The sequence below is a fragment of the Pipra filicauda genome, unplaced genomic scaffold, assembly GCF_003945595.2.
Source record: "Pipra filicauda isolate LSUMZ 115617 unplaced genomic scaffold, ASM394559v2 scaffold460_size520110_pilon, whole genome shotgun sequence".
NCBI classification, from domain to species: domain Eukaryota; kingdom Metazoa; phylum Chordata; class Aves; order Passeriformes; family Pipridae; genus Pipra; species Pipra filicauda.
Window position 1 is genome coordinate 13,304 of NW_024104599.1, and position 27,697 is coordinate 41,000.

The following is a 27,697-nucleotide window of genomic DNA, read 5'->3' on the forward strand; positions in this document are numbered from 1 at the left end:
GAACCAGCAGCCCGCACTCCCCTCCCTCCCGGCGCTGATGGAGGGGCCGCAGCCCCGCAAGGTGGGACAGCTGAGGGGGCAGGTGCGGGGGCAGCTGAGGCGGTGCCGGGACGCGCAGCCCCGGGCGCTGGGGCTGCCCCGCTCCTGGGGTCGCTTTCGGGCTTTGTTTCAGCGATCCCGCGGGTTCCGCTGCGCTCGGCTCGGGGAAAAGGGGGAGGCGCAGGTGAGGCGGAGAGGAGGGGGCGATGCCGGTCCCCGCTCGCAGCTCCGCGGCCGGGGAAGGGTTAATCGCGGGGAGCGGGGGCGGCGCGGGGGCGGCGGCGGCGGGCGGGGAGCGCGCCCGGGCGCGGGGCTGGCGGGGAGCGCGGGGAGCGCGCCCGGGCTCGGCGGCGGGCGGATGCCGGGGCGGGCGGAGCGGAGCCGAGCCGGGGCTCGCCGCCGCACTCGGGCGAGGGCTGCGCAGGCATGAGAGGCCGGCGGGGCTGAGCCGAGCCGCGCCGCGGGCAGGGCGGAGAGAGGGGCTGCGGGGAGCGCCCGGCCCCGCATTTCCATGGTGCCGGGGGCTGCGCGGATCCCCCCGCCGTGAGCCGGGAGCCGGCACCCGGGAGGCGGGCGGCACCGGAGCTGCGAGGGCTGGTGAGTGCGGCGGGGGATGGCGAGGGGGCTGCTGCCCGCCGGGGTGCGGGGGGTTCTCCCCTGGGCATCCCCCGATGGACGATGCGGGGAGGAGGTCTGGGCTGGTCCTCTCCGTGCTGCCCGAGGCGGGTGGCACCGGGCGCTGCAGAGCGCGAGGTGGTGCTCGGAGGCACCACTCGCCGGTCCTGGCGGTGCTCGGAGGCACCACTCGCCGGTCCTGGCGGTGCTCGGAGGCACCACTCGCCGGTCCTGGCGGTGCTCGGAGGCACCACTCGCCGGTCCCGGCGGTGCCCGGGGAGATGCGCGGGGGTGATGGGGGGTACCCGGCGCTGCCTGCGGAAGGGATGGAGGAACCCCTCCGACCTCCCTATTCCTGGGAATCCACCTCCCGCTCCCTCCCCGGGCTGCTCTACGTGCGCACACGCGTTACATACAGCGAGGTATCTCCTCGTTAATTCTGCGGCCGTTTGGTACCGCTCAGTCACGGTCTGGGGCGGCCAATGCACCGGGATAAACTCATCGCCATAAAAAAGTTCCTGTGGGAAAGGAGGGACTTTTTTGAAAAACACCTCTGAATCTTGGGGGGAAAAGGAATTAAATCCCCATTAAAACTTTCCTAAATCCCCTCAAAACCCTTTTTTTGGGAGGCGATGAGGGGAGGGATGGCGAATGCACTTGTGCGCCCTCGGGGGAATTCCCAGCTCCTGGGTGATGGTCCGAGTCTCCCCATTGCCCGAGCCGTGGACGGGTGTCGGTGACAGCTGTGGCTGCTCTGTGTGACTTGTCCTCCCTGGTTGTGACCTCCGTTTAACCTGGCACGGTCAGGCATTCCCGGCTTTGTCTCCATTCAAGCCATGGCCAATACTCGCACGTTCCTGGAGGTGAAGTGAGTGATGTTCAATTAATCTGTGTTCTGAGGGGTATCAGAAAGTCAATAGGTGAATATTTAGTGAGGTGAATAGTAAGTGATAGAGGGGGAAAAAACCCTGTGCGTCTGTGACCAGCAGTTCAGGCTTGGAGGTGAGAGAATGTGAAGTTAGCAGAGTGCCATGATGTAAAACCCTGAGCTGACAGGGTTCTCCCGTTATTTGGTGAGCACTTGATGCTTCGCTGGTGGCTGGAATGTGTTTAATAGATCTCAGCTGACTTGGGGACATGGTCTTGCCTCTCCTGCCCTGGATGGCTTCATTGATAACGGTGTCTCAAAGTTAAATCAAATGACCTACTTTACAGCTGAGAGACAGATGCCTCAGAAGAAATCTGTGCCATCGCCAGAGCAGATGTTTGGCTTTTTACCTTTAACACAGAGGTGTTAGATCCTTTAAAATTCAGTGGGTTGTGGGTTTTTTTGGTCTTTATTGCTGTCCTTTTGCCATTTGCTGTCACTTTGAGGACCCTCAAAGCTTAAATGTGATATTTTGGGGTGGTGCAGGAAACAGATAAAATAGCTTTGACTTGAGAAACTTGGTGCGAGCAGTGAGTAAAGTGAACATACAATGTCTGCTGTGAAATGCCTTATCTAGCAAACCAGTCATCTCTCCCAACTCTTCTGACCATATCCACAGCTCTTGTTGCAAGAAGATGAAGTAACCCAATTTACTCCTCAGTGTTCTTATGGCGGTGTTTGATGTAATTAATTGTGGGGTTTCCCCTTGGCTTATACCAAGTTTGTGTGGTGGAAACAGGTAACAGATGCTGCATCAGATCTGCACATAATCCACCAATATGATGGAAACAGCTTTCCCGTGCTCTTACCGTGCTCTATCTTGTTCTTTGCATTAACCCTGAGCTTCCCCTGCTTGCCAGCAGAAGGGAACTTCAGCTGGATGCAAAAAGGAACATGCAGATCCAGGCTGGTGCGGGAGCCTGGAGAAGGGGCGAGCGCTCCTGCCCTGTGCTCTTTAACTCTCTTCAGCAAATTGCATTAGTGTGTGACAAATTGGCTCGCAAAGCAGCTAAATGGAAATGACATTTGGAGCAGTTTGCTGTGCAGACCCTGTGGTGTCTCGGGGAAACATGTGATTTGCAGAATCTTCCCGGCATCTCCAATTTAACCGCCGCTACGAGGCTTTCCAGAACTTACTTTGGGAACTCCTGTTGCAGCTAAATGTGGGAGTCTAGAGCATGTCTTGGAACCGTTGCCCAAAAGCTAGGGCAGATGTAGGTGCAGACTGTCTCAATGCCGTAGGCAGCTCCTGTGAAGAGCTGAACCAGGAAAGAAAGCAAAAGCTGATATTTAGAAATTGCGTGGGGCGCGCGGTGAGAAGCTTAAGGTGGGAAGCTGGGCTGGCTGTTGGGTGCCAACACAAGGCTCTCCTGTGGGAGCAGAGGTACTGTGGTTCAGCTGAGGTGGATTTGTGGCTCTCAGAGGAGCGGACGGTGCCGTATCCAACAGGAAAGCGCACACCTGCCTCTCCCATCCCGCCTCTCCGAGCGCATCCGCGGCCGTTTGAACGCGGCGGCGATCGAGCTGCTTTAATTGGCCCCTCTGCAGCTTGAACAATAAATATGTAATGGGGGAGAGTTGCCCCCCTGTTCCACACGGCGTTGGGGCTGTCATTTTTTGATGGGGAAACGTGTGCTCTCCTCTCTCCTCGGCCCCGCTCGCTCGGGCTCCGCTCCCGCCCGTCTCTTACGGGCGCGTGAAAACCGCGCTCCCCCATCTGCGTTTGGCATCCTTAAAAGGAGACAAAAAAAAGGGGGGGGGGGGGAAAGATGAACCTGAGCATGCAGTGCTCCTGAGACAGGCCCCTTCACATTTCTAAACACTCTTGATTATTCAACTAATCTTTATTTCATGGGCCTGTTACAAGAAACACAAACGGGGGAGAAAGTAGAAGGCGGTGACACATTTAAAATACACAAGAAAAGTGCTGGCAGGAATATAATCGTTCTTCTTCCAGCGATATGAAATATTTATGGGCCTAAGTTGTGGCAAGATTCTCTGCCTCCCCTCCCACCTAACTCTGAAATGTTTTTCCCGGTAAACAGGAACTGGGGGGCACTGGTGGTGCTGCCAGCAGAGCGCTGTTTCCCTCGGCTGTCGGCAGGGCAGGAGCTCCCAGCTGGCCGGGCACGGCGTCCGTCTGTCCATCCCTGTGGAAGGGAAGGGAGGGGAGGAGTGGAGTGCGCTGGCCAAGCTGCCCGGCTCGTACGGGAGCAGAGCGTTGTGTTACAGTCTGTTAACTCGAAATAATTCAGCAGCGTCCCCTCGGCGAGCTGTGAAAAGCCCCCTTTGAGGTGCCCGTGTTGTGCAGGAGCCCGTTCTCCCCCAGGGCGTTCTGCTATTAATTCATTAGATCTGAGGGTTTTTCTCTCTGGTCCCCCCCTCTTTTCTCTTCCTCCCCCCCTCCCTTGCAATTCAAACAGTGATGAATGGACAAAAATCCCTCAAGGGAAACATTTTTTCACTTAGTTACAAAGATTTCATGGCTAATTAGAGTAAATGTGGTTTTTAGAGTGTTAATCTCTTAACCAGCTTGGCTGGGAGGCCACCGCCACAACAGCAAAGGGGAGGGCAGGGGGAACCAAGGGGGAAAAGGTGCTTCCAAGTTCTTCCCGGGGCTGAGCCACGGGTGCTGGTGGCTGGACCTGATGTGTCTGGATCACCAGGAGCATCCCGCGCTGACCTCCTTAGCTCTGCCAGTTGGGTGCCCACCTCCCTCCGAGGGCACGGCTGGGCTGGGTGAGACTCGAAGGCATTTTGGTCTGAGGAGGCCACGAGCTCTTTGTGTGCACAAGTGGTGCAGCGGGAGCCTCCGGGATGAAAGGCAAAGCGGGAACAAAAGCAGAATTGAGGGCAGCGTGCTGTCCTTGGGCGGCAGAGGCGGCCGCCCGGGGCTTGTGTTCAGAGTCTTTCTCTGCAGTGAAAATATATGTATTTACTGGGTGGTTTTAGTGCCAGGAAGGGAAATGGGCTGCGGGTGCCTCGGGCTGGGTCCCCACGTGCTGTTGGGTCACAGGGTGGCCACTGCACCTCCAGCCCTCACGTGCCCGGGCTCGCTGGTGACACACGTGGGCCAGGGGACGTGTTACTGCCCAAGTTGTTCCCTCTGCTGCTGTGAAGGGGATTTATCCTTGATGTCTGCTGTCGTGTTCCTCTCTCTCTCTCCTCCGGTACCTTTCCAGCCCTGTTTTGACTTCACCCCGAATGGCTCTGGAAAACGGGGTGAGTACTTTGTGAGAGGGCTCTCCCTGGCAGCCCACCACCCACCCCGGGCTCCACAGCCGGCACGGAGACAGCTGGGGGAGATATAGGAGTGGGATGTGGGCTTGAAATTCCTCCTCATCCCACTAGAGGGGATCCTCTGGATCCAACTGAAAAACGGACGCAAACCCAGCAACTGGCAGAGCTGCGCTGAGCCGCAGCCTCTGGGTGACGGCAGGACGGGGTACAGGGGCTGGAATTCCGACCCTCAGCTTTGCTGAACACAGCTCTGGAGGGGGGACAGGAGGATTTTGGTGCTTTTCAGACATTCCCGGCCAAGGCAGGCTGGCTGTAGCTGCCTCTCCCTGCTCCTTGTCCGTGTGGCTCGTGGCTCCTCTGCCCACTGTGTGTGAACCCAAGCTGGGAGCTGCTCAGGTGGGGATGAAACTGCTCTAGAAGGACTTTACCAAGAAAGCACAAGTTTCCCAAACACACGAGTGCAACGTATGTCAGTGATGTACCTTAATCTGCTGCGTGGTTTTGAGTGGGAATTGTGATCCATGTGTGTGTCTCAGAGGGGCTGAGCGATGCTGTCAGCCCCAGGCTGGGTACCAGGGTGCAGGCTACTGCCTGGCAGGGGCTGGGAAAGGGTGCTGGGAAAGAAGTGCCCTCCCCTGCTTGTCGGAGAGAGCCCATCTCATGTTTCTCCCTGTAATCGCAGCTTCTGTTTGGGTGAAACCGAACTGGGAGGTGGCGATGGGGGGGAATGAAAAGCCAGATAAATGTACTGCATTATGAAAATTTAATCCTGCTTTGCCTGGGCTAAAATTACGTTCAGAGCAGGAGATAAAAGGCATCAGAATCACGTCGTAAAAAAGCCCAGATGATCTCCAAAGGCAGAGCGATAGTGAGCCTGGGAGAGCCCTGCCAGCCAGGGCCCCCTGTGCCAGGGTGGCAGCCAGTGCTGCTCCTCCCTGCCTGGCACTGGCAGGGGGACCCTGAGCCTGCCCTGGGACCAGCCCTGCCACTGTCCAGGCTGGCAGCTCTGTGTGAGTGGCACGCTCTGTTCCATCTCACTAAAGGAGAAGAAACAGAGGTCCCCTGTGGAAGTTCTGTTATCCAGCTGATGCCATGTCAACCCTCTGCACCATGTCCCGTGTCTCCTGTGAGCTCCTGAAAATCACAGTGCACAGGGATGACCCCTCTGTGCCATGGGCTCCTGCCTGGTGGGGATCTCCTGAAGCCCAGGAGACCTGGAGAGGGTCTTCAGAGCTCCTGCCCGCTCCAGCCATTCCCTCTGCCCCTCTGATGGTGGAGGGAAGAGCCCAGAGCCCATCTCCAGCCCCGTGCAGTTTTTGGGGTCTGAGTGTCCAGTGGAGGATCCTGCCCCAGCCAGGCCCTGGCTCTCCAGAGCGGCTGCGTGTTGAGCTTGGTGTTCTCAGGCAGGAACGTCCCTCACAGCCCTTTTCCTGCTCCGGCACCGTTTCCCCACTTCATAAAAGTGAAAGGTGATGTCTGAGTAAATATTACAGTGACCTCTCACCTCGTCTCCTCCCGCTGCCGCCGCCGTTCCCTGCTCAGGGCTCATTCCCGGAGCCGCCGGCTGAGCCGGGGTTGTGCCGCCGAGGAGGGGGCTTGGAGCTGGATTTGGAGCTGGGCTTGGAGCTGGGCTGGGGGCACGGTGGGGGCTCAGTGCTGGAGCAGGAGCCCGGCGCCTCAGGGCTGGGAGTGGCACGGGAAGGGCAGGCTCCTTCCTGGCTGCCTCGAGCGCGGTAAGTGGATGCTGGATCAGCGGGCGGTCGGGAGTGGTGGGAGCAGTGGGAGCTCTCCCAGTGGGTGCCAGTGCCGTGTAACGCTGCACTCGTGCTCACAGCCCAGCCACCAGCTCTGGTGGGAGCACAGGGAGGTGCTGCTCTAGGTGGTGCTGCTCTGGCAGAAGCCTTTGTGGGAACTTACACCAGGGAGAATCCGTGTGAGCAGGAGACTGTTCGGAGGAGTGGGCACAGGCAGGAAGAGCTGCATCCGCCTCTGTGTGACCTGGAGGGCTCTCCAAGAGCTGCACCAGTGGCTCCCACCTGTCGTGGCCTTGACTCGGGGCTTAGTGCCGGGATGTGTGGGGGGAAGCCCCCTGGGATGCACAGACAACTCTCGTTCCATTTTCCTACTGAAGGGATGGTTGATGTTGGAGCGATAGTCCTTGGAGAGGCCATTCCTGGTGTATATCAGGGCAGGTTAAAGGAAACAGCTTATTTTGCTTCCAGCTCCCGTCTGGCTCTTAGCAGCGTTTGCAGAACAGCAGCTGGGTTCCTGCAGCAGCTCAGTGTCAGGCTCCAGAGCCCCCGTTTCCCTGTCCCGTGTCTCGGGAAGCCCTCCCAGCACTCGGGGGAAAACAGGAAAGCTGTGGGGCAGCGCTGGGCCGCCGGCCCTGCCGCCCGTGACGCGCGCCGGGAAGGAAGCGGATCCACCGCGGCCGGTCCTGGAGCCGCCGTCACACCCTGACTCAGCGTGGAAGAAGTTCCTCGTGTTATTTCCAGACTCAGGAGAGCCTGGGAACAAATGCCTCCCCGGGGAGATTTATGTGTGGTTCTTCCTCCGCAGCGGTTTCGTGTCAGCGGGTGAGAGCTCGGAGCGATCCCTCGTGTACTGGAGGGAACTGGGTGTCCACACCGGAGGTGTGCAAGGGTGTTCCTGCTTTGGTTGGTTAACCTGGGAATGAGCTTCCAAAAAGTGAGTTTGCGCTCCAGGTTTTTGGAATTTGTGCTTAAATAATACCTAAGAGTGAGGCTTTGAGTTCTGTCGATTCGCTTCTCGATTTCTGGGCTTTCAGGGTTTGCCTCGTCAAGGTTTTCTTGGGAGTCCAGAGTGGCTGTTTATCCCCCTGGAGTGGGAAGCTGAGATTCTGGGCATCAGAAGTGGCGTGGTGAATGTGTGTGTGCTGGTAACAGGGTTAAAACCTCCAAAGTCACCTTACTGAAATGGGCCATCTCCCACTTCTGGGAGGGTATTCCCAAAGCAGCAGATCCCAGTGGGCTGAGTGCTTGCTCAGGTAGCCAAATATGAGGGATTCACATGCGGCCAGTTGGTGTGAAGGGCTTTGTTCCCCGTGGCTGGGTAGATTTATTGGTGTCAGAGCAGAGAAATGGTAAGTTGGCTGCTTAACAGGGATGTTACAGTTCAACTCCATAAAACACGCCGGCTGTCTCCTTTACTCATTCATTTGCCAAGTCCCCAAAAAGTCACAGTGACAGGAGCAGAGGATGGAGCACTGCCCTCATGATCATATTTCCTGCCTTTGCTGGTTTATGTCACAGCCTGTAATGTTATTTAAACAACAACAGAAAAAAGCCTGTGAATTTCCTTTTGATTTTTAATGGAAGTGCAAAGAGGTGGGGAGGAAAAGGGAGCGTGCCTGGAGGCTTCCTAACTGGCTCAAGTATTTTTATGCTTAAAATTTGCCATCTTGTGGGTTTTAAATCTGCACCGAAGCTAAAACATAGAATCCCAGCATGGTTTGGGTTGAAAGGGACCTTAAAGGTCCCATCCCTGGAAGTGTCCAAGGCCAGGTTGGACAGGGCTTGGAGCAACCTGGACTAGTGGAAGGTGTCGCTGCCCATGGCAGGGGGATGGGAAGTGGATGATCTTTAAGGTCCCTTTCAACCCAAACCATTCTGGAATTGCGTGATAAATCTGGAGCAAACAAATTGACAGTAAGAGCTCTTCCAAGTTAACCTTGGAGTGAGAAATGCTTCTGTGCTTGCCTTAAACCTTCCATTAATTCTGACTGTTGCTGTCTGCCCCTCTGTATTTCCAAACCAATCTAACATTGCAGAGGCATCATCCATTGTGTTGGAGAAGCTGGAAGGGCCAGATGGACAAACATCCACAGTATTTTGTTTGGCTGAGAGGTGCTGCAGCAGCCAGAGGGTCACTGCAGGCTCTCCTCTCCTAGTTGGAAAGTTTTCCCTGCAGTTCTCAGGGAGTTAATCTGCTCTGATCGCTGCCCTGGTGTGTTTGGCTCCACTGAAGAGCCTCCTGGAGCAGGAATTCAAGGCCTGTTCAGTGGTGACAGGTTTAGGCTGTCTTTAAAATCTCATAGCAACCAAGGAGCACGGGCAAACACTCCAGAGTTCACTGGAAGAAAGAGGCAGGAGCCCCTTTTGCTTGTCCTCTGGGATATAATAAGGTGCTGGTACAAGTGCTTGTGTAACTCAGCTTTTCAAGGCATAAATTGTGTGACAGGGGCGAGTCGGGTCCATCGGTTCCACCAAATGGATCCTCTGAAGTCGAGGTGGCCACAGCTTGTCTTGGGCTGAGCTGAGGAGTGCTCAGAACGAATTCCCAGAAAGAGACAAAAGCAGAGGCTCTTTTAAGGACTTCCAAGGATGTTGTATAACTTGTTTAGAAAAAAAACCCCACCATAAATAAGTGAGCCCAGCCCAGGGTGCTGAGTCACTGGAGGGGTTTAACCTCAGGAGTGATGGGTTGGGTGGGATTGGACTGGCTTTGCAGGGGGAGTTTTTGATTTCTGAGTGTGAATTCAGTGATATGTGTTGGGTTTTTAACCATTCACTTCCTCGCAGACTTGTACCAAATGGGCTCTCTGTCAATCCTGTTGCTGAGATGAGATTTATTTTACTTTTAATAAAGGTGTGAGTCCTGTTGGCACAGGGCTTTGGGCAGCTCTTCCCTACCTGCACCTGCTCTCACACCTTTCAGTCTGCAGAGACCTATTTCAAACCAAACAATTTTGACTTAATTTCCTTCTCCCCCCAAGATCTGAAAAAAAACCACCCACTGCTGTTATCACAGACAGTGCAAATTTTAACATGAGAAAAAGCAAAATATTGCCTCATTTGTTCATCCCTGAGAATTCCTGTTTCATTCTCTGCAAATTCCCATTATAAACATGACACTTGGGCAAATTATCTGCTTTAGCCATCTTGTTGCAGAGGAGGATATCATATTAATTTCCTTGTAATTTATTTTTTTTTCTCATATATGTGGGATCATTTGGTTAACAGTCTTACGAATCTTAATGTAAGTCAGTTGGGCTTTGCTTCTGGCATCTAAAAAGACAATGGAAGTGGCACTGAAGTGATCCTGGATTTTCCAGGATCACCAGTTTTCCCCAGAGCTGTGTGGAAACTCAGATTTGGGAGCTGCTTTTGGGCCAAGCACCTCAACTGTGTTGTTCTGGTGGAAGTTCTGCAGCTCTTGGGACCACAGGTAGCTCAAATCGTTGAGTTCTGGCTTTGTCCCTCCAACCCTTATGAGCTTTATAGGAATGTTTTGGGTATCTGGAAGCCCAGTTTGTGGTTGTAAAGGGGACTCTTGTAAAACTGAACCAGCTGGAAGTGTTTTCACGCCCTGCACTGGTTTTCAGTGGTGGGATTTTAGAACAAACTCCTTTGTGGCTGCAGCTTTCTTTGGGTCTGCCAAGGGAGTCCTGCAACAAATTCAGCTGTAGCTTCTCTCCCTCTGAGGTCCTCTGTGTGCTTTAGGGAGCCAAGGAGATTTCCCTGTCAGTTCTGAGCCCCCCCATCCCCTCAGTGATGCATCCAGGCAGGGTGAGGAGATGCTCCTGGTCTGGGGGGATCACAATTGCTGTCCCACACCCGGGCTCAGCAGTGCCCTCGGGATTTGGGGGTGTCTGGGATGGAGATCACTGCCCTGCTCAGGGACCAGGGCCAGGGTGAGAGAGTGTTGAATTAAAGGGTGTGTGAGGAGCTCTCCAGGCAGCCAGGCTCGCTGCATTCCTGTGAAATATGGCCTTCCAAGCCCTTGAAGGATTTATTGTTTTCCGGGCACTGCTGGATCCAGTCCGATAGGCTGGATATAGGAAGGAAATGACTCAGTTGCTCTACAGACAAGTGCAGCTTTGAAATTCAAAGAGGCAGGAGACAGCTGAGAGGCTCCAGCTCATTCCCATCGGGAGTCGGGCCCCTGCATGTCCGTTACTCCCTGTGCCTGGGCTCCTGGTGGGATGGGACGGGGGTGGGAGGGAGAAGGCTCAGACAGGCAGTGATCATGATGCCTCAGAACCCTCTGGCATGAGGATGCCGTGGGAGAGCAGGTGACAGAGTGAAGGTGGGGTCCATCAGAGGGTTGAGGCCAGTGGTGGTGGTGGGAGCAGCTGCGAGCTCCGTGCTGACCATGGCCAATGGATCGCCACGCCGGGGGCACGGCGTGGGACAGAGCCTGCAGCAGCAACAGCTTCCAGGGTTTTTTTCTTTTTTCCATGGCGAGTTTCCCACCCCCACAGGGTGCAGAATGAGCCTGGTGAGGAGTTTGGGTGCTCCAGCTCCCGTGACTCCCTTCCTCTCACCCGTGTTGTCCAGAGCTGGCCCTGCCATCCCGCTGTTTGTGCTCTGCTCTGAGCTATCCAGGGACTTGTGGAGCTGCTGATTTTGCAAGACAAGCCCAGGCTTTCAGGATGTCTTATCCATCAAAGTGTGCAGCCCCTCTTTAGCCTCGTAACTTCTGGCTGATGTCAGATGTGGACGTAAGCAGATGCTTTCTCCATCTTATTATCAGCTTGGTTGGAGAGAGAGAAGTTTCTAAATGACAGAGATCCTTAGCAAAGAAACAAGAGTTAGTGTTAAAAATAAAGAAAACAAGACAGCTTGTTTCATCTAAACAGAAGGGTTATTAAACAGGCTTGAATTAATCAGTGAACTGCCAGAGCTCTGAAATTGAAAAGCAGGGCAGAGGAGCAGGGAGCAGATGAGTGGGAAAGAGCCACTTTCTCAAGTAGACATTGATGTCCAAATGCTGCAGGAGAGGGGATGATGTTCAGCTGATGGTGGGACAGAGGTGAGATGGCTCCAGGCTTTGGGAGTCCTTGGCTGAACCTCAGAACACGAGGCTGAGGGCACCTGGCTGCCAGCACTGGTAGCCCCCTGGTCCTTGTGCCCAGGTGGGATCCTGCCTGCAGGCAGCTGCTGTCCCTGCGGCCACGAGCTCTGTCTGGGATGGTCACTGGTGCTTGGTGAAGCAGGCTGGGCAGGGAGGAAGCTGCTTTACACTTCCCACGGTTCAGGCATCTCAAAACATTGCCAAAAGCTGCATCAAGCCCCCCAGGTGATACCCTTAGAAGGGCAACAGCCCTGGGTGAAGAGGCTTCGACAGGTAAAGGCGCTTCCTTTGTGTGGCTGATGAAGCTGGTGGTGAGGGCAGTTCCCAGCACACTCCTCCACCAAGACAGGCCTGACAAGGGCTGGTTAATGGTCCCTGAAGGGTTCTCCAGTGCTGTGTGGCCTCTCTCCTGCATCAACCTGTCTGCTTCAGTTTTCCTGTTAATTTAAGGGCTTTTGTGTCGTGTTCTGCATTTCCAAATCTTTGCCATCCCACAGTGGTACCTGGATGATAATTCCTCCTGCATTTGTGGTGGGGATGCTGGGGTTGTGACTGGCAGCTGGAATCTGGGGTGGGGCAGTGAGCTGGTGCTGGGCTGAGAGCAGGGATGAACCTCTCCCTGTGTGTGTTCCTCCACTTCTTACCCCGACAACTCCTGCCCTGTTCTGGTGCTGTGCCACCCCTGCCCTCCCAGTGTGAGGGGGGATAGCACCATCCTGGCCTGGCAGGGAGCACCATCACCAGGGAACTCCTCTCAAACACGCCCGAGGGATGGAGGCAGTGGCCGTGTACTGAAGGGTTTCAGCACTGCTGGCTGAGCAAAATCTGCAGCTGCACAGTTGGGGATTCGGCATCTCAGAACCTAATTTTAACAAATGTACAATTTCCTGGTTTACTTAGGTAACAGCACTGTGGCTACTGTGTAAATACATCTGGCTGCCGTAGGGAGTGTTGGGGATAACGAACACCACTCGCTGTACGGGGCTGGCACAGCCAAAGGATTTCTGTTTCAGGATTTCTGTTTAATGGAGTGGCTGGGGACCCATTTAATTTGAAGCTGGGGTTCTTCACTTGCCTGTGGTGCACTTGGAGTGAGGCCAGGAGAAGCTGCTGCTTATTTTTCTCCTCCAGTTCGGTGGCCGCTCTGTGATCCTCCCTCGTGCTGCTCTGTAATATTCTCTTGTAATAAACTGCAGCTGGATGTCACCTGGGGAGGGAGTGCTGGGCTGAGGCTCTGGAGATAAAACTCCTTGCTTTGCCACTGGGACCTTTTGACTAGCCTTGGGCAAATCATTTAATCGTTTAATCTGCTTGCACCTAAGGTCACCATCCATTAAATTCCGTTTTGTTGGGAATAAAGTCCATGAATAATCAAACGCTGTTCAGGTGCACCAGTGGAGAGGTGGATGAGCCTCAGTCCATCAGGACTCGGGTAAGAAACTAGAAAAAGCACTTTCTGAGGCAACATGCTGACCTAGATTGCCTGGAGGGGTTGTGGGCTCTGTTTCTGGGGGTCCTTAAGGATAGTTTAGAGAAACATCACTTGAATGATGGTTTTAACAGCTGGTCCTTGCAGCAGGAGGCTGGATTAGAGACTCACAACTTTCTGGCCACAAACTTTTATGATTGAACGTTATCCAGAGCCAGTGACCTGTTTACACAGGTTTGGCTGAACCTGAGGCTTCCCAAAACCAGCTATGAAACCTCAGAAGTGTTAAATTTTCCCTTTGTGTCATACTTCAAGGCAACCAGGAAAATAAGGGTCTGTTCTGCTCCGTGCTCCAGTGTGTCATGTTGTCACCAGCCTTGAGTCTGTCCTCAGGGACTGCCTGGTGAATAAAGTCCTCTTTTCCCAGCACCTCTCTTGATGCAAGGTAATTTATAAGCTATTTCACAGCAGTTGTACTCAAAGCTCAATAGCTGCCAGCTGTGGTTTCTCAGATAGCAGGTGTCAAGTGTCAGTGCAGGGAAAGAAAAAGGTGTCTAATTTCTGGTGTCCGAGGTTGATGATGAATTTTTGTGGCCGCCTTTTGGGGTTGGTGGGTTAAAGGACTGCAGCTGTAATGCACAGCTGGGGGTGAGCCACGCTGGAGCCACAGCTGTGGTCCTGCTTTAGATTTGCCAGAGCAGCTCCCTTGGAGATGGGAATGAGCTTGGCAGCTTTAAGGAAATGCCTCTGGCTGTGTGGAAGGGGTGTTCCAGCATCCTTGGGGGGCAGGGGCAGCCGTGCCTGTGTGTGCTTGTCCTCGCTCAGGGGGAGCAGCCCTGCTCTGCTCAACAGTCCCTGAGGTCACTTGGTTTGTTCAGCTGGGACAAGAGGAGCCTGAGGTCAAACCTCAGCAGGGTCTGCAGCTTCCCCACGAGGGGCAGCACCAGACCCAAAGGAACATCTGGAGCTGTGTCAGGGAGGGTCAGGTTGGATCTCAGGAGAAGGTTCTTCCCCCAGAGGGTGGTTGGCACTGAACAGGCTCCCCAGGGCAGTGGGCACGGCCCCAAGGCTGCCAGAGCTCAAGGAGCGTTTGGACAACGCTCTCAGGGACAGGGTGGGATTTTGGGGTTGTCCTGTGCAGGGCCAGGAGCTGGGTGACACTTTTGGGTCCCTTTTAATTCAGGATATTCTGTGATCAAAGAGTTTGAGTAGAGGCACACCAAGATGCGCCAAAGCAGTGCCTTACTCACCCTTTACTAATGCAGCTTATTTCTGGGAACTTCCTTTTGGGTTTTTCATGGATGGAACATCTGAGTGCCTCATGTATGGAAGGATTACACCCATTTCACAGGTGGAACAACTGAGGCTGAGTAACATGACTTGTCCAGGCTTGTTCAGCAAGTCTGGGACAAAGCCAAGAGTAACCTCAGGGCAGAGTGCTGTGTTTTGCCCTCCAAGCTGCAGTTGCAAAGATGGGGCTCGCAGCAGGTCCCTCCCTGGGGGTTTCTGTTCCTCTGGACCTGCTGGAATGTGTGTGCACAAGAAGGAGATGGATTTGCACAGTGTGCACTGTGTAAACAATATCTGAGGTCTGGACAACATGAACAAATTCTGTGCCTAATTCAGGCAATGGTGTTTGTTATTAGGGAAATGCCTTTTCATGGCTGGGTTCTGTTCTTCCCCTCCTCTTCCTTGTCCCAGGCCTGGAGGAAGCAATAATCACAATACTGTATTTTGCCCTCTTAACTCCTTCTCAGAAAGGCTGTGAAATACCAGCCCTGTGAATAAGCAGCTCCTGGTGCAGTTCCTGCCCGTGGCTGCCAGCACAGCAGGGACAGGCAGCACCCAAGGTGAGGCATGGGGTGGATTTTGGTCCAGAAAAAGGGGTCAGGGTTTCAGGTTATGCCTTAGGAAAGGCTTGGTATTTGCCATCCCTGTGGTGCAGTAACCTCTGGAGGAACCTCAGGCCTGACTGCAGGCACCTCGCTGGTGATTTACAACTTGCTCTTATTGTTGTTAGAATCAAAATATTTTTTAAAAAAGGGAAAATAATAGGTGATAGGAGCCCTCCTCGTCACTTTGTATTGCAGAACTGTAATTATTGACATCAAGCTGGTGGTAACTTCAGTTGGTGTCAGACTCTGCTCTGGTTGGTGTCTGGCTGGTGAAAGCTACTGGGGTTTAGAAGGATGAGCTCCAAGGCTCCCCCACAGCCCTGCTCCAGGATGGCTGGGGAAATCCTCTGCTTGAGGCATGGAAGTGCCAAGGCTTCTCTTCCTGGAGAAGGAGGTGAAGACCCTGAGAGCCAGGAAGGGAGTTGTGTGAGTGGGTGGGCAGGTTTTTGCTGGGTAAGGGGGAATTTGGCAGCTCAGGGCTCGCCTGCCTGTGGTGGCTTGGCCAAGGAGGCAGGACTGAGGATCCAGACCTCTGATCCAGGCTGGGAACATCCCAGAGCTTGGAGAATCCTCGATCAGACAGTTTGGCTCAGAGCTTTTGTCTAATTAAGCCAAAACCATATTAATTATTGCAAGACCTCCCTCTATAGCTGACAAAGATGTCCTGAATATCACTCCTCCAAAGAGCATAAATCACTGCAGCAGCTTTAATGGTTGGAAAGGTTTCACAGGGAAATTCCCAGGGGGCTTCAGGAGGGATGAGGACCCAGCAGGTTTATTCTCACTTGCTACAAAGAAATGTCCAAACTCGTGGCTTTTTTTCCCCCTCATTCCCACTGGCAGTTACGATATGGAGCCAACACAGAGAGAAAGGGTCAGGCTGGTGCAAGGGTGAGCTTGTTCCAAACGGTTTGTTCTTGTCTTTTGGTTTATATAGTGCAGCCTGCCCTTTTGGTGACCCTTCTGATAATTCTGGGGGGTTTCTGACAGCCTGCTGACCTGCAGGGGAGGTCAGTGCGTGAGCCAGCCGCTCTCCCCGCTCCCAGCAATGAATCTTATCCGACTATAAAAAGCAAAAAAGGGCAGAATCCACCTCCAGCTTAGAAAGCAATCACGGGCCTCCTGCCCCCCACCCCGTCCCTGCAGGCTGTGTTATTCTTCAGGAGGGTTTATTCAGTGAGACAACTCCCCCAGGCCTTGTGTCCTTAGGAGAAAAGCCAGGGTGGGTTTTATCACTCCCCCTCTGCGGGTGGTTGGGGACCCTGGTGGCCTCTGGGCTGGGGACAGTGAAGGGACAGCTTGGGAAAAGCACATGGCACCAGCATGCTGGGGCTGGGAGGGTGGAGGTGAGGATGTGGGGATCATGAGGATGACGGGGGTCAGTGCAGATTCTGGGGTCACTGAGGGCACTTTGTGCTTTGCTGTGTTCTGGAAGTGCCCGGGCTGGAGGAGCTGCCTCCTCCAGAGGGGATGGAGCATCCCAGGAGTGCAGGACCTGACAGAGCAGAGGCAACCAGTGAGGGCCCAGTGGTGCTGTGCATAAATCACTGCTCACGAGACCAACCCTGCCCCGAAAGAAAAGACCCCGTCACCACCAAGCAAACACAGCTGCTGCACTGGTGACATCGAAATTGGTCCTCTGATCAGTCATCTTCCACAAGAGATTCTCTTTTTGGTTTTGCTTTAATTTTCCCTTTTTTTTTTTTTTTTTTTTTTTCCTGCCCATGTGGGTTTTGTTTTTGGGGGTTTTTTTGGTTTTTTTTTTTTTTTTGTTTTTTTTTTTTTGGTGTGCACAAAATGCCGCTAATGACAAACTGTGGTGCCCGTGAGTGAGTGACAGCTGAAATAAGAGAAATGACTAATCGTGCCTCCCCAAGCCCTGTCGCATGGAGATTAAATGAGCCCTTTTTTCTTCCCCCCTCAATGAGAATCATGGGCATTTGAATAATAATATTATAGTCTCCATTAGGATGACAGTGGGGGAAAAAATCGGCTCAGACCTGTGATTATTCCTTCAATCTAATAATTATTTAAATACCAGATAACTCCTTTCAGCCTAATTGAGGCCTTTCAGCTGCTTGGGTTTATATTGTGTCCCTGAATTTACTCTCGCTTTCACCTTGCGTTACTAATAGCTTCAGATTGCATTTAAGGCTGTGTTTTAAACTGTCTTCCAGGAAAAAAAAAAGGCAGAAAAATAGAAATTAATGATCAAATAGTATTTAAGGATCAGAATTAAAATGGCCCACTCTCCTGTTTCCCTGGTGTTTAACTCCCCAGGTGTTTGGCCATCCCCAAACTCCTCCATACAGGGAATCACAGAATGGATTGGAAGGGACCTTAAAGAGCATCCAGTTCCATCCCCCTGCCATGGGCAGGGACACCTTCCACTAGCCCAGGTGGCTCCAAGCCCTGTCCAACCTGGCCTTGGACACTTCCAGGGATGGAGAAGCCACAGCTTCTCTGGGCAACCTGTGCCAGGGCCTCTCTATCCCCACAGGGATGAATTTCTTCCTGATATCTGATCTAAACCTTTTGTGCAGAGGGTTCCTCTCGATGGTTGATGTCTGTGTGGCTGAGCACTGCTCAATCCTGCCCTCACAAGTCACCCTCCAGCCCTGGGGGAGTGGGAGCTGCAGGAGCTGCCCCTGGGGGTTACACGGATCCGGGGATGGCTCATGGTTCCCAGTGCACTCGGGTAGGATGTCAGCTCGTGGCCGTGCTCTGTCATGTTCAGATAATGTTTGAAAGCACAGATTCTTCTTCCTGGATGATCTCTCTTGCCGTTGGCAGTGACTGTTCACGAATACCCTGCAAAACCTTCACTGTAAGGCACAGCATAGAAGTTGGGCTTCAGCTGACAGCTCTGCTGCACAGCAGCTCCATTTGTACTGTGTCTGGATGAAAACATTGCTGGAAAAGATGTAAAACTGCCGTGGTCAAAGTGAAGAGCTGCTGTTGTCCCATATGTACAGATGCACGTGAAATGTGATTATTTAAATGTGTTCATTTCTAGCTGGCACTGTTGATTTTTTTCCCTTTTCAGTGGAACAACTTTTTAAAAAATTGGAAAATGCTGAGCAGGAAGACTGTGGGTGCTGAGCTTTACAGCAGAGCCTCCCTGTTCCCTGTAGAATCTCTCACTTTCAGGACTTCCCTTGAACCAGAGGCCTCTGCCTGTAGAGGACCATGTCCCAGCACTTGCTTGGGGCACTGTGGTGGTCCAGGCTTCTTGTGTGTTGTTTTGGAGGTGCTCAGCCACTGACCTTGTGCGCTGGTCTGAGGGTGCTCTGCCACTGGCTTGGACACTCTGTGGCACTCCTGTGTCTGCAGGTTTTGTGCTGCCTTTCCTGGACACCTCTGGAGCTCTCCCATGGTGCAGGTTTCCCTGTGTGTTTACCAGAAGTCACCCCATTGCTGGCTGGCATTTCCCTGCCAGTGCCACACATGGATTTCTTCCTGTCTTGGGCTGCCCTGCCACGTTATCCAAGAGCAAAGCTGCTCTGAGATCCCTGTGCCCCACAATCAGATTGTCAGTGCCCACCATGGGTCACCAGCACCCCTGGTATGGGCAGATTCCTCTGAGCAGATCCTTGTGAACTGTTTGATTTGTTCCATTTCCAAAGATTCCGGATTCAGAGAATAGTTTGGGGGAAGTTCACACAGAAATTTAACGGGAAGAGCCGGGAGGTCCCCCCGGTGCTGCCGTGGCACGTCGGGGAGCAGCTGCTTTCTGCCACAATCATCCAAACAGCACGAAGGATCCGGCAGGGTCCGTGTCCTCCCCGGGAGAGAGAAACTGCCTCAGCCAAAGGTGGGAATTAAGAGACTGGCAGAGGAGCAGCCGGGGAAATGTGTCCCTGAGCAGAATGAGAAAGCCATTACCGCTCTCGTTCTCCTGTCTTGTCAGTGCCACGGAGACGTGCAGCCCAGGGACAGAGCTCCTTTGTCACCTCTCAGGAACACCCGTCTCCGGCTCCTGGCAGTGACAAGCCTAAAGAGCGGCTGTTCGGTGACATGAGCTCATGAGCTCAGTGTGGGCTTTCAGCAGCCCTGAATTATTTTAAATACCCACAGAGCGGGGGGTGCCCGCGGGCGAGGGCAGCTGAGCGTGGGCTGGGCAAGGGCACGTTTGCACCCAGGGCAGGGCATGGGGTCAGAGCTGCAGGGAGCAGGTTTATCCCCCTGGGTGGGCTGGGGGCTTGGGTAGTTGTGGTGGGAGATGACAGGACTTCAGTGCAGAGAGGGCAGGTGGAACAGTGGCTCATCCTCAGCTTCTTCCCAGGGCTGGTGTCCCCCCAGGATGGTGGGGAATGTCTCTCCCCAGGGTAGGCTGAAATGGTTCTTTTCATTGTCCAGCCTGGAATGCATACTTTGGGATAAAGGAGAACCTTGTAGTGATTTTCTGAGTCCGTGCAGTCAGACAGACCTGTGGTCAGCTTGAGCAAGCTGGCCTAGTGGAAGGTGTCCCTGCTCATGGCAGGGGGTGGAACAAGATGAGCTTTTTTAAGGTAATTTCCAACCCAACCCACTGTATGATGATGATGGTGGAGATGAGCAAGGCTGAGGTCAAGCCAGGTACACAAGTTACAGTCAGGTCTGGACATGGTAACAAGAATGAGACACGATCCAGTGACCTTCAGGCACATTTGTGGTGACAAGGAGGGTACAGAGAATGCTCTCTGAACCCTTACATGGTGCCCAGCTCAGAGTGTTGTTCTGGTGGTCCCAGGGCTCCTCTGAGCTGGGTCTCTCCTCTGTGCAGGGCGCTGGGCTGTCATTGCTTCCAGCTGCTTTGTGGGAGCCCGAGGTGGGGCTGGAAGTCTGGTGGCTGGGCTGGGAACCAAGCCAAGACCTCCTGTGGGGGGTGGTCCGAGCTGGACCCACCTTAGGTGAGACAGACGTGGAAATGCAGGGATTGGGATTGTCTTTGATGTCCATATTTTTGCAAAGGGGAGTGTGCCCGCTCAGCAGAGGTGCTGGTGACGAGGTGGAGCAGGGAAGAGGGTTACAAGGGTCCTCTCCAGCAGCTCCTGTGTCTGCCTGGGCGCGTGCTGAGCGGAAGGGCGGGTGGAGAGCTCTGATGTAAACATGCCTCACGCTGCCGGAGTGTCTCCGAGGCGAGCACATGCTTCCTAAGGAAATTCCAGCCTGGTGATTCCTAATTCAGCCTGGCAGCTGCCTGTGCAAGCCCAGAGGATGGGGGTAGGGATCAGCAGGGCTCTAGGGATCCCTCAGGCCCCAGTGAGGTCTAGGTCCTTTGGCAGCAACCACGAAAACAAAACAAGAACCAAACCTGACTGGTTTTGTGCCTCATTTCAACATGGATTTTGGGCAGAGGTTTCCAGCTCGAGACTTACCTCGTCTACATGGTGAAAACACATCAGTCAGAGGAGACTCTGTGCCTGACTCTTCTCCACAAAGCTATCAGGAAGGGCATATGGATAATTTGATTGCCACTGGGTCTTCTGGACCCAGGCTGTCTCTTTGTGCAGCTTTTAGTCATCTCCTGCAAGTTTTGTTCAAGCAGGAAATTTGTCTCCCAGACTGGTCGTCTCTCCCCTACACATGGTGCTGCTGGTGGCTGATCTAACCACGTGCTCCCACCTCGGTGGCAGGTGCTTTTTGGCACCTTTGTGAAGGCTGGGAGAAGTTTCTGCCTGAAAAGCACCCGCTTGAGGCACTTCTGGCTCTGGGATGGAGGGGGGATGCTGGTGCCTTTGGTGTGCATGTGCTCCATGAACTTGGCTGCATGAAACTTCTTCCTCAGTTTTCCAAGTTAAATCAGAGAGGGTTGAAAGGTAGAAAACACCTCTTATTTCCTCTGTCGCTTCCAACAACACACCCTGCAGGAGACATCCTTTTAGCCAAGATTGCAGATGGATGGTTGGGTGTGTGAGCTGCGGGCTTTGTCTCGGGCTGGAGCTGATTATCCCCTCCCATGGCTGTTATAAACAGCTAAACCACACAACAAATTAACATGCAGAGGCTGCACCAAGTGGCAAAACATCAAGCCTGAACTGCTCACCAGTAAGTTGGGAGACAGACCTGCTTAATTCTTGTTGCGCTCAGAGACACCCTCACTTTATCTCAAGGACTGTGTAATTAGAAAGCCTCCTTTGAATTTTATCTGCAGGGCACACTGGATCTAATCCTTTGCTCTGCCTGCTTCTTTTCTCTCCTCAGAACCATGTGAGGGACGTTGCCGGGGCTCAGGACGCGCGCGGGGAACACGGAGTTTGCCTTTCCCAGGATGGATCAGAGGAGGAACTGGCCTCGGGCACTGGACTCTGATGGCTGGTCAGTGGCTTTGCTCTGTCTCTTCCTGGCATCGCTCTCCCGAAGCGTGTCCAGCAATGCCTTGTTCAGCACTTTCCACTCCGAGAACCGGGACTGGACGTTCAACCACCTGACTGTGCACCAAGGCACCGGCGCAGTCTACGTTGGGGCTATCAACAGGGTTTACAAGCTCTCGGGTAACCTGACCATTTTGGTGGCTCACAAAACAGGTCCTGAGGAGGATAACAAATCCTGCTACCCACCCCTCATCGTCCAGCCGTGCAGCGAGATCCTCACCCTCACCAACAACGTCAACAAGCTGCTCATCATTGACTACTCGGAGAACCGGCTGCTGGCCTGTGGCAGCCTCTACCAGGGCGTCTGCAAGCTGCTGCGCCTCGACGACCTCTTCATCCTGGTGGAGCCCTCCCACAAGAAGGAGCACTACCTCTCCAGCGTCAACAAGACGGGCACCATGTACGGCGTGATCGTGCGCTCGGAGGGCGAGGACGGGAAGCTCTTCATCGGCACGGCCGTGGATGGGAAGCAGGATTATTTCCCCACCCTCTCCAGCCGCAAACTGCCCCGGGACCCGGAGTCGTCGGCGATGTTGGATTATGAGCTCCACAGCGACTTTGTCTCGTCCCTCATCAAAATCCCCTCAGACACCCTGGCCCTCGTTTCGCACTTTGACATCTTCTACATCTACGGCTTCGCCAGCGGCAACTTTGTGTATTTTCTGACTGTGCAGCCGGAGACCCCCGAGGGCGTCTCCATCAACTCCGCCAGCGACCTCTTTTACACCTCCCGCATCGTCCGGCTCTGCAAGGACGACCCCAAGTTCCACTCCTACGTGTCTCTGCCCTTCGGCTGCGTCAAGGGGGACACGGAGTACCGCCTGCTGCAGGCAGCGTACCTCTCCAAGCCGGGGGACGTGCTGGCCAGGTCCCTCAACATCACTGCCCAGGAGGACGTCCTCTTTGCCATCTTCTCCAAGGGGCAGAAGCAGTACCACCAGCCGCCCGACGACTCCGCGCTCTGCGTCTTCCCCATCCGCGCCGTCAACGCCCAGATCAAGGACCGCCTGCAGTCCTGCTACCAGGGGGAGGGCAACCTGGAGCTCAACTGGCTGCTGGGGAAGGATGTCCAGTGCACTAAAGCGGTAAGGATGCTCTGGATGTTGGCCGCGGTGGCCCTCAGGAGCTGGGATCAACTCCTGGCCCTGTGGAATACGAGCTTGCTTGGGGTGGTTTAGCCTGGAGGAGAGGAGGCTCAGGGGAGACTTCATCACTCTCTAGAACTACCTGAAAGGAGGCTGTAGCCAGGTGGGGGTTGATCTCTTCTCTCAGGCATCTATCAGTAAGACAAGAGGGCACAGTCTTAAGCTGTGCCAGGGGAGGTTTAGGTTGGATATTAGAAAGAATTTCTTTCCAGAGAGGGTGCTCAGCCATTGGAATGGGCTGCCCAGGGAAGTGGTGGATTTTCCATCCCTGGAGGTTTTTAAGAAGAGACTGGATGTGGCATCAGTGCCATGGGCTGGGAACCACAGCGGGGTTGGATCCAGGGTTGGACTTGATGATCTCAGAGGTCTTTTCCAACCCAGCTGATTCTCTGATTCTATGAATAGGATAAATTTTTCTGTGCCTCAGTTTCCCCAAATGCAGAACAGTTGTAGTGCTCTTCCCCTTCAGCCTGTGTTCTTACCAGGGAGTTGGTGATGACAGTGAAAGGAAGGGATGGCAAAGGGAAGGGAACAAGCCACTGGGGAGGTTGGCTGAGGCTGGCAGGGGGTGGCACCGCCGGCTCCCCTCCGCATGACCCCGAGCATGTGGGGCTGCCCCGTGCTCTGTTTCACTCACAACCACCCCAAAAACCTTGTCTTTCCAGCCAGTCCCCATCGATGACAACTTCTGTGGGCTCGACATCAACCAGCCCCTGGGGGGCTCGACGCCGGTGGACGGGGTGACGCTTTTCACCTCCAGCCGCGACAGGATGACGTCCGTGGCCTCCTACGTCTACAACGGCTACAGCGTGGTGTTCGTGGGCACCAAGAGTGGCAAGCTGAAGAAGGTAAGCTCGTGTCCGTGGCTTCAGAGAGACAAGATCTGTTCTTCCTCTCTCTCAGGGGATTCTGATACCCGTTGATGTGTCTGGCAGGCGTTTCCCAGCATGAAGCCGGGAGTCAGTGAGGAGCAGGAATTGCAGGGTTTGGGTCACCAAGAGCCTTGTTGGTGAGGCAGAGTTCATCCCTCACAGAGGGGTGTTGCTGTGGTTTGTGTTGAAGTGCCAAGGTTTGGGAAAGGTGCTGCAGGATGGTCCTGGGAAAGGGATGAAACGAGGCCACACAGTTCCCGCGGCTCTGTGGCATTCCAGCTCCAGAGCATGTCCTTGCATGGGCTGAGGGCACCTTCCTGTGCTTCCAGCCAGTGAGTTCCCTCAGCAGCAGCAGGGTAATGGGGGTCTCAGCCCCAGCCAGCTCCTCATGCACTGCCTGCCTGGGTGTGACATGATGTTTGTCTGGGATTTTTGGGTTTTATCATTCAGTGACCTGTGGTGTGTGTTTGTGGGGCTGATGCCAAAATTACCAGGGCAATAATGGGCCAGTCTGATTAGGGAAAAGTGAGGAGCTGGCTTGGAATTTCAGTGAACCTCAGCACGCTGTATCCAAGGTCTTGGATGATTCCCCCTCTTTTGACACACCTATGGAAATCTTGCAATGGTTTTGAGTTGTTTCCCAGCAATCCTTCTGCAACTTGGGTAGAAGACTGTGAGTTAGAAAGATTTTGGTGATGGCAGAATTGCTGATGGTGGCAGGATGTTTGGCCATGGAGAGACAGGAATGGGTTAACTTGGCTGCTTTTGGAACCAAGCCTCAGGGCAAAGTCCTACTGCTTCCCTCTGCCTCTTACCTCCTGCTCTTCCCCCTGACAGCTGGATGATTGATCAGTCCTGGAAGATAACACTCCTTGCCCTCTTCATCAAGAGCACTGGTGCTACTTGCCCAGGGCAAAGAGATGCTTCTGCTGGTTCCCTCTCGAAGCAAAGGGGTCTGGGGGGGCTCAGTTGAGAGTCACAGAATGGTTTGAGTTGGGAGGAAACTTTAAGCTTACCTTGTTCCAACCCTCTGCCATGGGCAGGGACACTTTCCACTAGATCAGGTTTCTCCAAACCCTGTCCAACTTGACCTTGAATGAGTTTTAGAATTTCAAAATCCAACTGGGATTTCCCTGCTTCTGAGTCATAAAATCATAGGATATTCTGACTTTGAAGGGACCAGGAGTTTCATATTTAAAAGGGGTGTGGAATTGGCCTTGGGGTGTGAGCAGAGGTGTGTGAGACCCTGGTTGGTCTTTAGGGCTGGAGCTGCAGCTGGAATCCAGCTCATCAGTGGGTGCAGAAGTCTGATCCAGCTCCAGCAAATCCAGCCTTGGAGATGCTGCTCTGGAAAGCTGAAATCCTTCAAATTAACCTCAGCTATAAATGACAGCATTAGGTGAACCTGCTAAATGCAGACCCTGCTTCTTCATACCAGGGAAAGAGTTAACAAATGTAATCAACAGCAGGCTGTTAATTTTTTGTGTCCTTAAGCAGCAGGGAATTTCTTCCTCATCTATCCAGGAAGATCCAAGGACAGGCAGATACTACACTTGAATGTCTGCATCATTTTAATTACATCAGCTCATTAATATTCATTCAGCACTTTACAAGTGCTGAGTAGTAGTAAATTAGGTGCCTCCCTGGTGCCTCTCGAGTGTCAGTGGGGCAATTTTGAACGTGGGGGAGAGGGGGGTTTGTAAGCAGAGCCCCTCACTTCCCTGCTCCCCCTGCCGTGGCACAGGGGAGAGCCAGGATTTTTTTAGCTAAATGGATGGAAGAGGAGCCCTCAGCACATCACAAATGCACATGCCAAGCTCTGAGCCAGCCAGGCAGCCTGATGCTCGCTGTTTTGCAGGGTTTTTTGGGGGGGAGAGGGAAGTTGCCTCATTTAGAGGCAGTAAAAGCAAACAGCCTGTGCCTGCACACGAGGTATTCACAGTCCTGTTCCATGAATTATGTAGGATTACAGAAGAAGCAGTGTCTTCAGCAGGGTTTAATTCCTCGTGCTAGTCTACACTGAACACCTTTTTGATGCAGAATTAATCTATTCATGCTTCACTGTCCACTCTTCACCTGGAATCCTTCACCTGGTGGAAGAAAATAGGTCGATCTCTGGAGTAAATTCACTCCAGACATTCCCTACAGCCAGGCTTTCGTGGCATCTGCCCTTATTTCCCACACAGCAGAGCTGCCTGCAGCTGAGGGCATCCCTGCCCCCCGTTGTTAACTGGGACAGTCACAGTCCTGTCCTCCCAGCTCTGGGGCTGAGGATGTTGTTTTTCTCTAACTCTGGTTGTCCTGTCTACAATTTTAGTAAATCTCTCCTCGTTTGACACGTGGGATTATCTTTTGCACGGCCCAAGAGGGGCCAGGTGAAGCGTGGGAAGCAGCTTTGCACTGAACTGTGGGGCCCGTGGGGCTCTCGCTGCAGAGGAGGCATTTGCAGACCTGGTGGGAAGTTGACAAGTTGTCTCCAGTTTTTGTGCCTGTTCCAAGACCAGACATGTCTTGATGTCAGCAAGTGCTCAGGATGCTCAGGACTGTTTCCATATCTCTCCTCTCCCATCTGTGAAATGAGGATGGTAAAAATGTACACACCTCTGTAAGTGCCAGAGATCTGTGGATAGACATCTCATCCACCTGATCTCCTTCATATCCTCCCCCATTGCATATCTGCCCACACAATTAATGTCTGAGAGCTACATCACACCTATTCCCTCACCCACAGCTGCTGATTTCCTTTGGAAACAAGCTGGTCCTCAGTCTGGGGTTTCAGAGAAGACACTTTTGTGTAGCTGGAGCGAAGTCAGAGGAGCCAGCTCTGAAATCTTTCAAATTTGCCTGTGCTTCCCCAGTGAGAATTCCTTACTGAAAACGCTGTGTTATCTCACTGATGTCCTTCAGCCATTAGTTATTCACCCAACTCCTCCTGCCACGGTCCCTGGGAGAGCAGCTGCTGCTGCTTCAGCCTCTCTCCTCCAAAGGAGTGGAATACTGAAGGTCCCCGAGCCCCAGATATCCCTGCCTGCACTCTGCTACAGCCCCACGCTGTCCAGCTCGACCTTTTTCCCTGTTTCCTGGGTACATTTGAAGCCCCTCCCTGCTCCTCCCAGCATCCAGCACTGGCTGGGGTGTGAAGGAAGTTCTCTGTCTGCTGGGAAGTTGTGCAGAGCCCTGTGGCAGGGCTGGCAGCTCTCCCAGCCTGAACTCACCTCTTGCTTTGCTGGTTTTGGAGCCCTGCGGGGTCCAGTCGATGTTGGCAGCCCGGGCAGGTCCCGTGGGGTCTGTGGGATCAGCAGGGCTGCACCAGAGGGGTTTTGGTACCAAAGCTGTGACAAATCGATACTATCAGATAAATCAGTGAACTTGGCGTTGTCCCTGCAGGGGAGCAGAGCATTTGCTGGGGTCAGGGTTTGTGTTTAGGTGGAGGGTGTGCTTGTACCTGCTGTGGCTGATCCACACTGGTCAGCTGCTCCTCGTGCAACTGGTGGTTCTGGTTTGTGCTTTGCCTGTCCTTGGTTACTGTTGAAGGGAGAAGGGTGAACCAGTGGATCTATTCTCCATTAAAACTCGGTGCTGGAAGAGGAGTTTTCCTGCTCTGCCACCCCACTTGCCTCTTATTGCAGCCCACCTGTACATGGTGAGGGCTCAGGGGGACTTGTGGGTCACTCAGTGCATGTCCTGCACGAAATGTCTGCACCCCCAGAACACCCCCCACGTGCTGTTTTGGGGAACCACTGCTCCCCAGCAGCTTTATCCAAGTGGGGGAAAAGCAAAATGTGCTGGTGGTGCCGTGACCTGCTGGGTGAAGCCCAGGGAGGTGGGATGCAGTTCTCCCTGCAGCTCTCCTCCCAGAGCATCTCCTGGCTTTGGGAGGGGATCATGTCAGAGACATTACCATTCAGAATTGTGGATTCCACCAATAAAACAATTTTCATCCAGCAAAATTAAAAGGGACATTAATGCAACAGTTAACAGCAACTAAGTGCTGGGGGCAGATGTGTCAGCTTGCTTGTTCTGTTTATGGGCTTCATACAATTCCATCAATATTGATGTGTGATGCCTTTGATTTTGACACTAATCATTGCTATGAATTAAATTTGCAGCCATATAATTAGGGCTGCTATTAATAGGGCCTCAAGCTAAGCACTGCTGTGCTAGTTGTCTTTTTCCTGATGGAAAACGGCATCCACGGAACTCAGTTAATGTGGTTTGCCTGGTAGATGCTGAGACTGATGTGAAAATTACACTGGCTGTATTTAGAGGGGCTCCTCTGAAAGGCAGATGCATGGGGAGGGTCCAGCTTGGAGGTTTCCCCAAGAACTGTGCAGGAGTTGCCTTTAAACTTCCCAGCAGTTT

At 53.6% G+C, this 27,697-nt stretch overlaps 1 protein-coding gene across 2 annotated transcripts in view; it reads left to right on the top strand.

Annotated features, from left to right (window-relative positions):
* The first annotated feature begins 382 nt into the window (after positions 1 to 382).
* PLXNA2 (plexin A2) overlaps positions 383 to 27,697 on the top strand; it is a 170,988-nt gene continuing 143,673 nt past the window's right edge. Inside the window, exons 1-3 of one of the 2 annotated variants that reach the window (XM_027717820.2) lie at positions 383 to 636; positions 21,149 to 22,403; positions 23,129 to 23,311. In XM_027717820.2, coding sequence (XP_027573621.2) covers positions 21,216 to 22,403; positions 23,129 to 23,311 — 1,371 coding nt within the window. In that variant the 5' untranslated portion in view covers positions 383 to 636; positions 21,149 to 21,215. Of the gene's footprint in view, positions 637 to 7,417; positions 7,511 to 21,148; positions 22,404 to 23,128; positions 23,312 to 27,697 lie in introns of those variants that run through there. The other variant, XM_027717821.2, reaches the window with a different exon arrangement.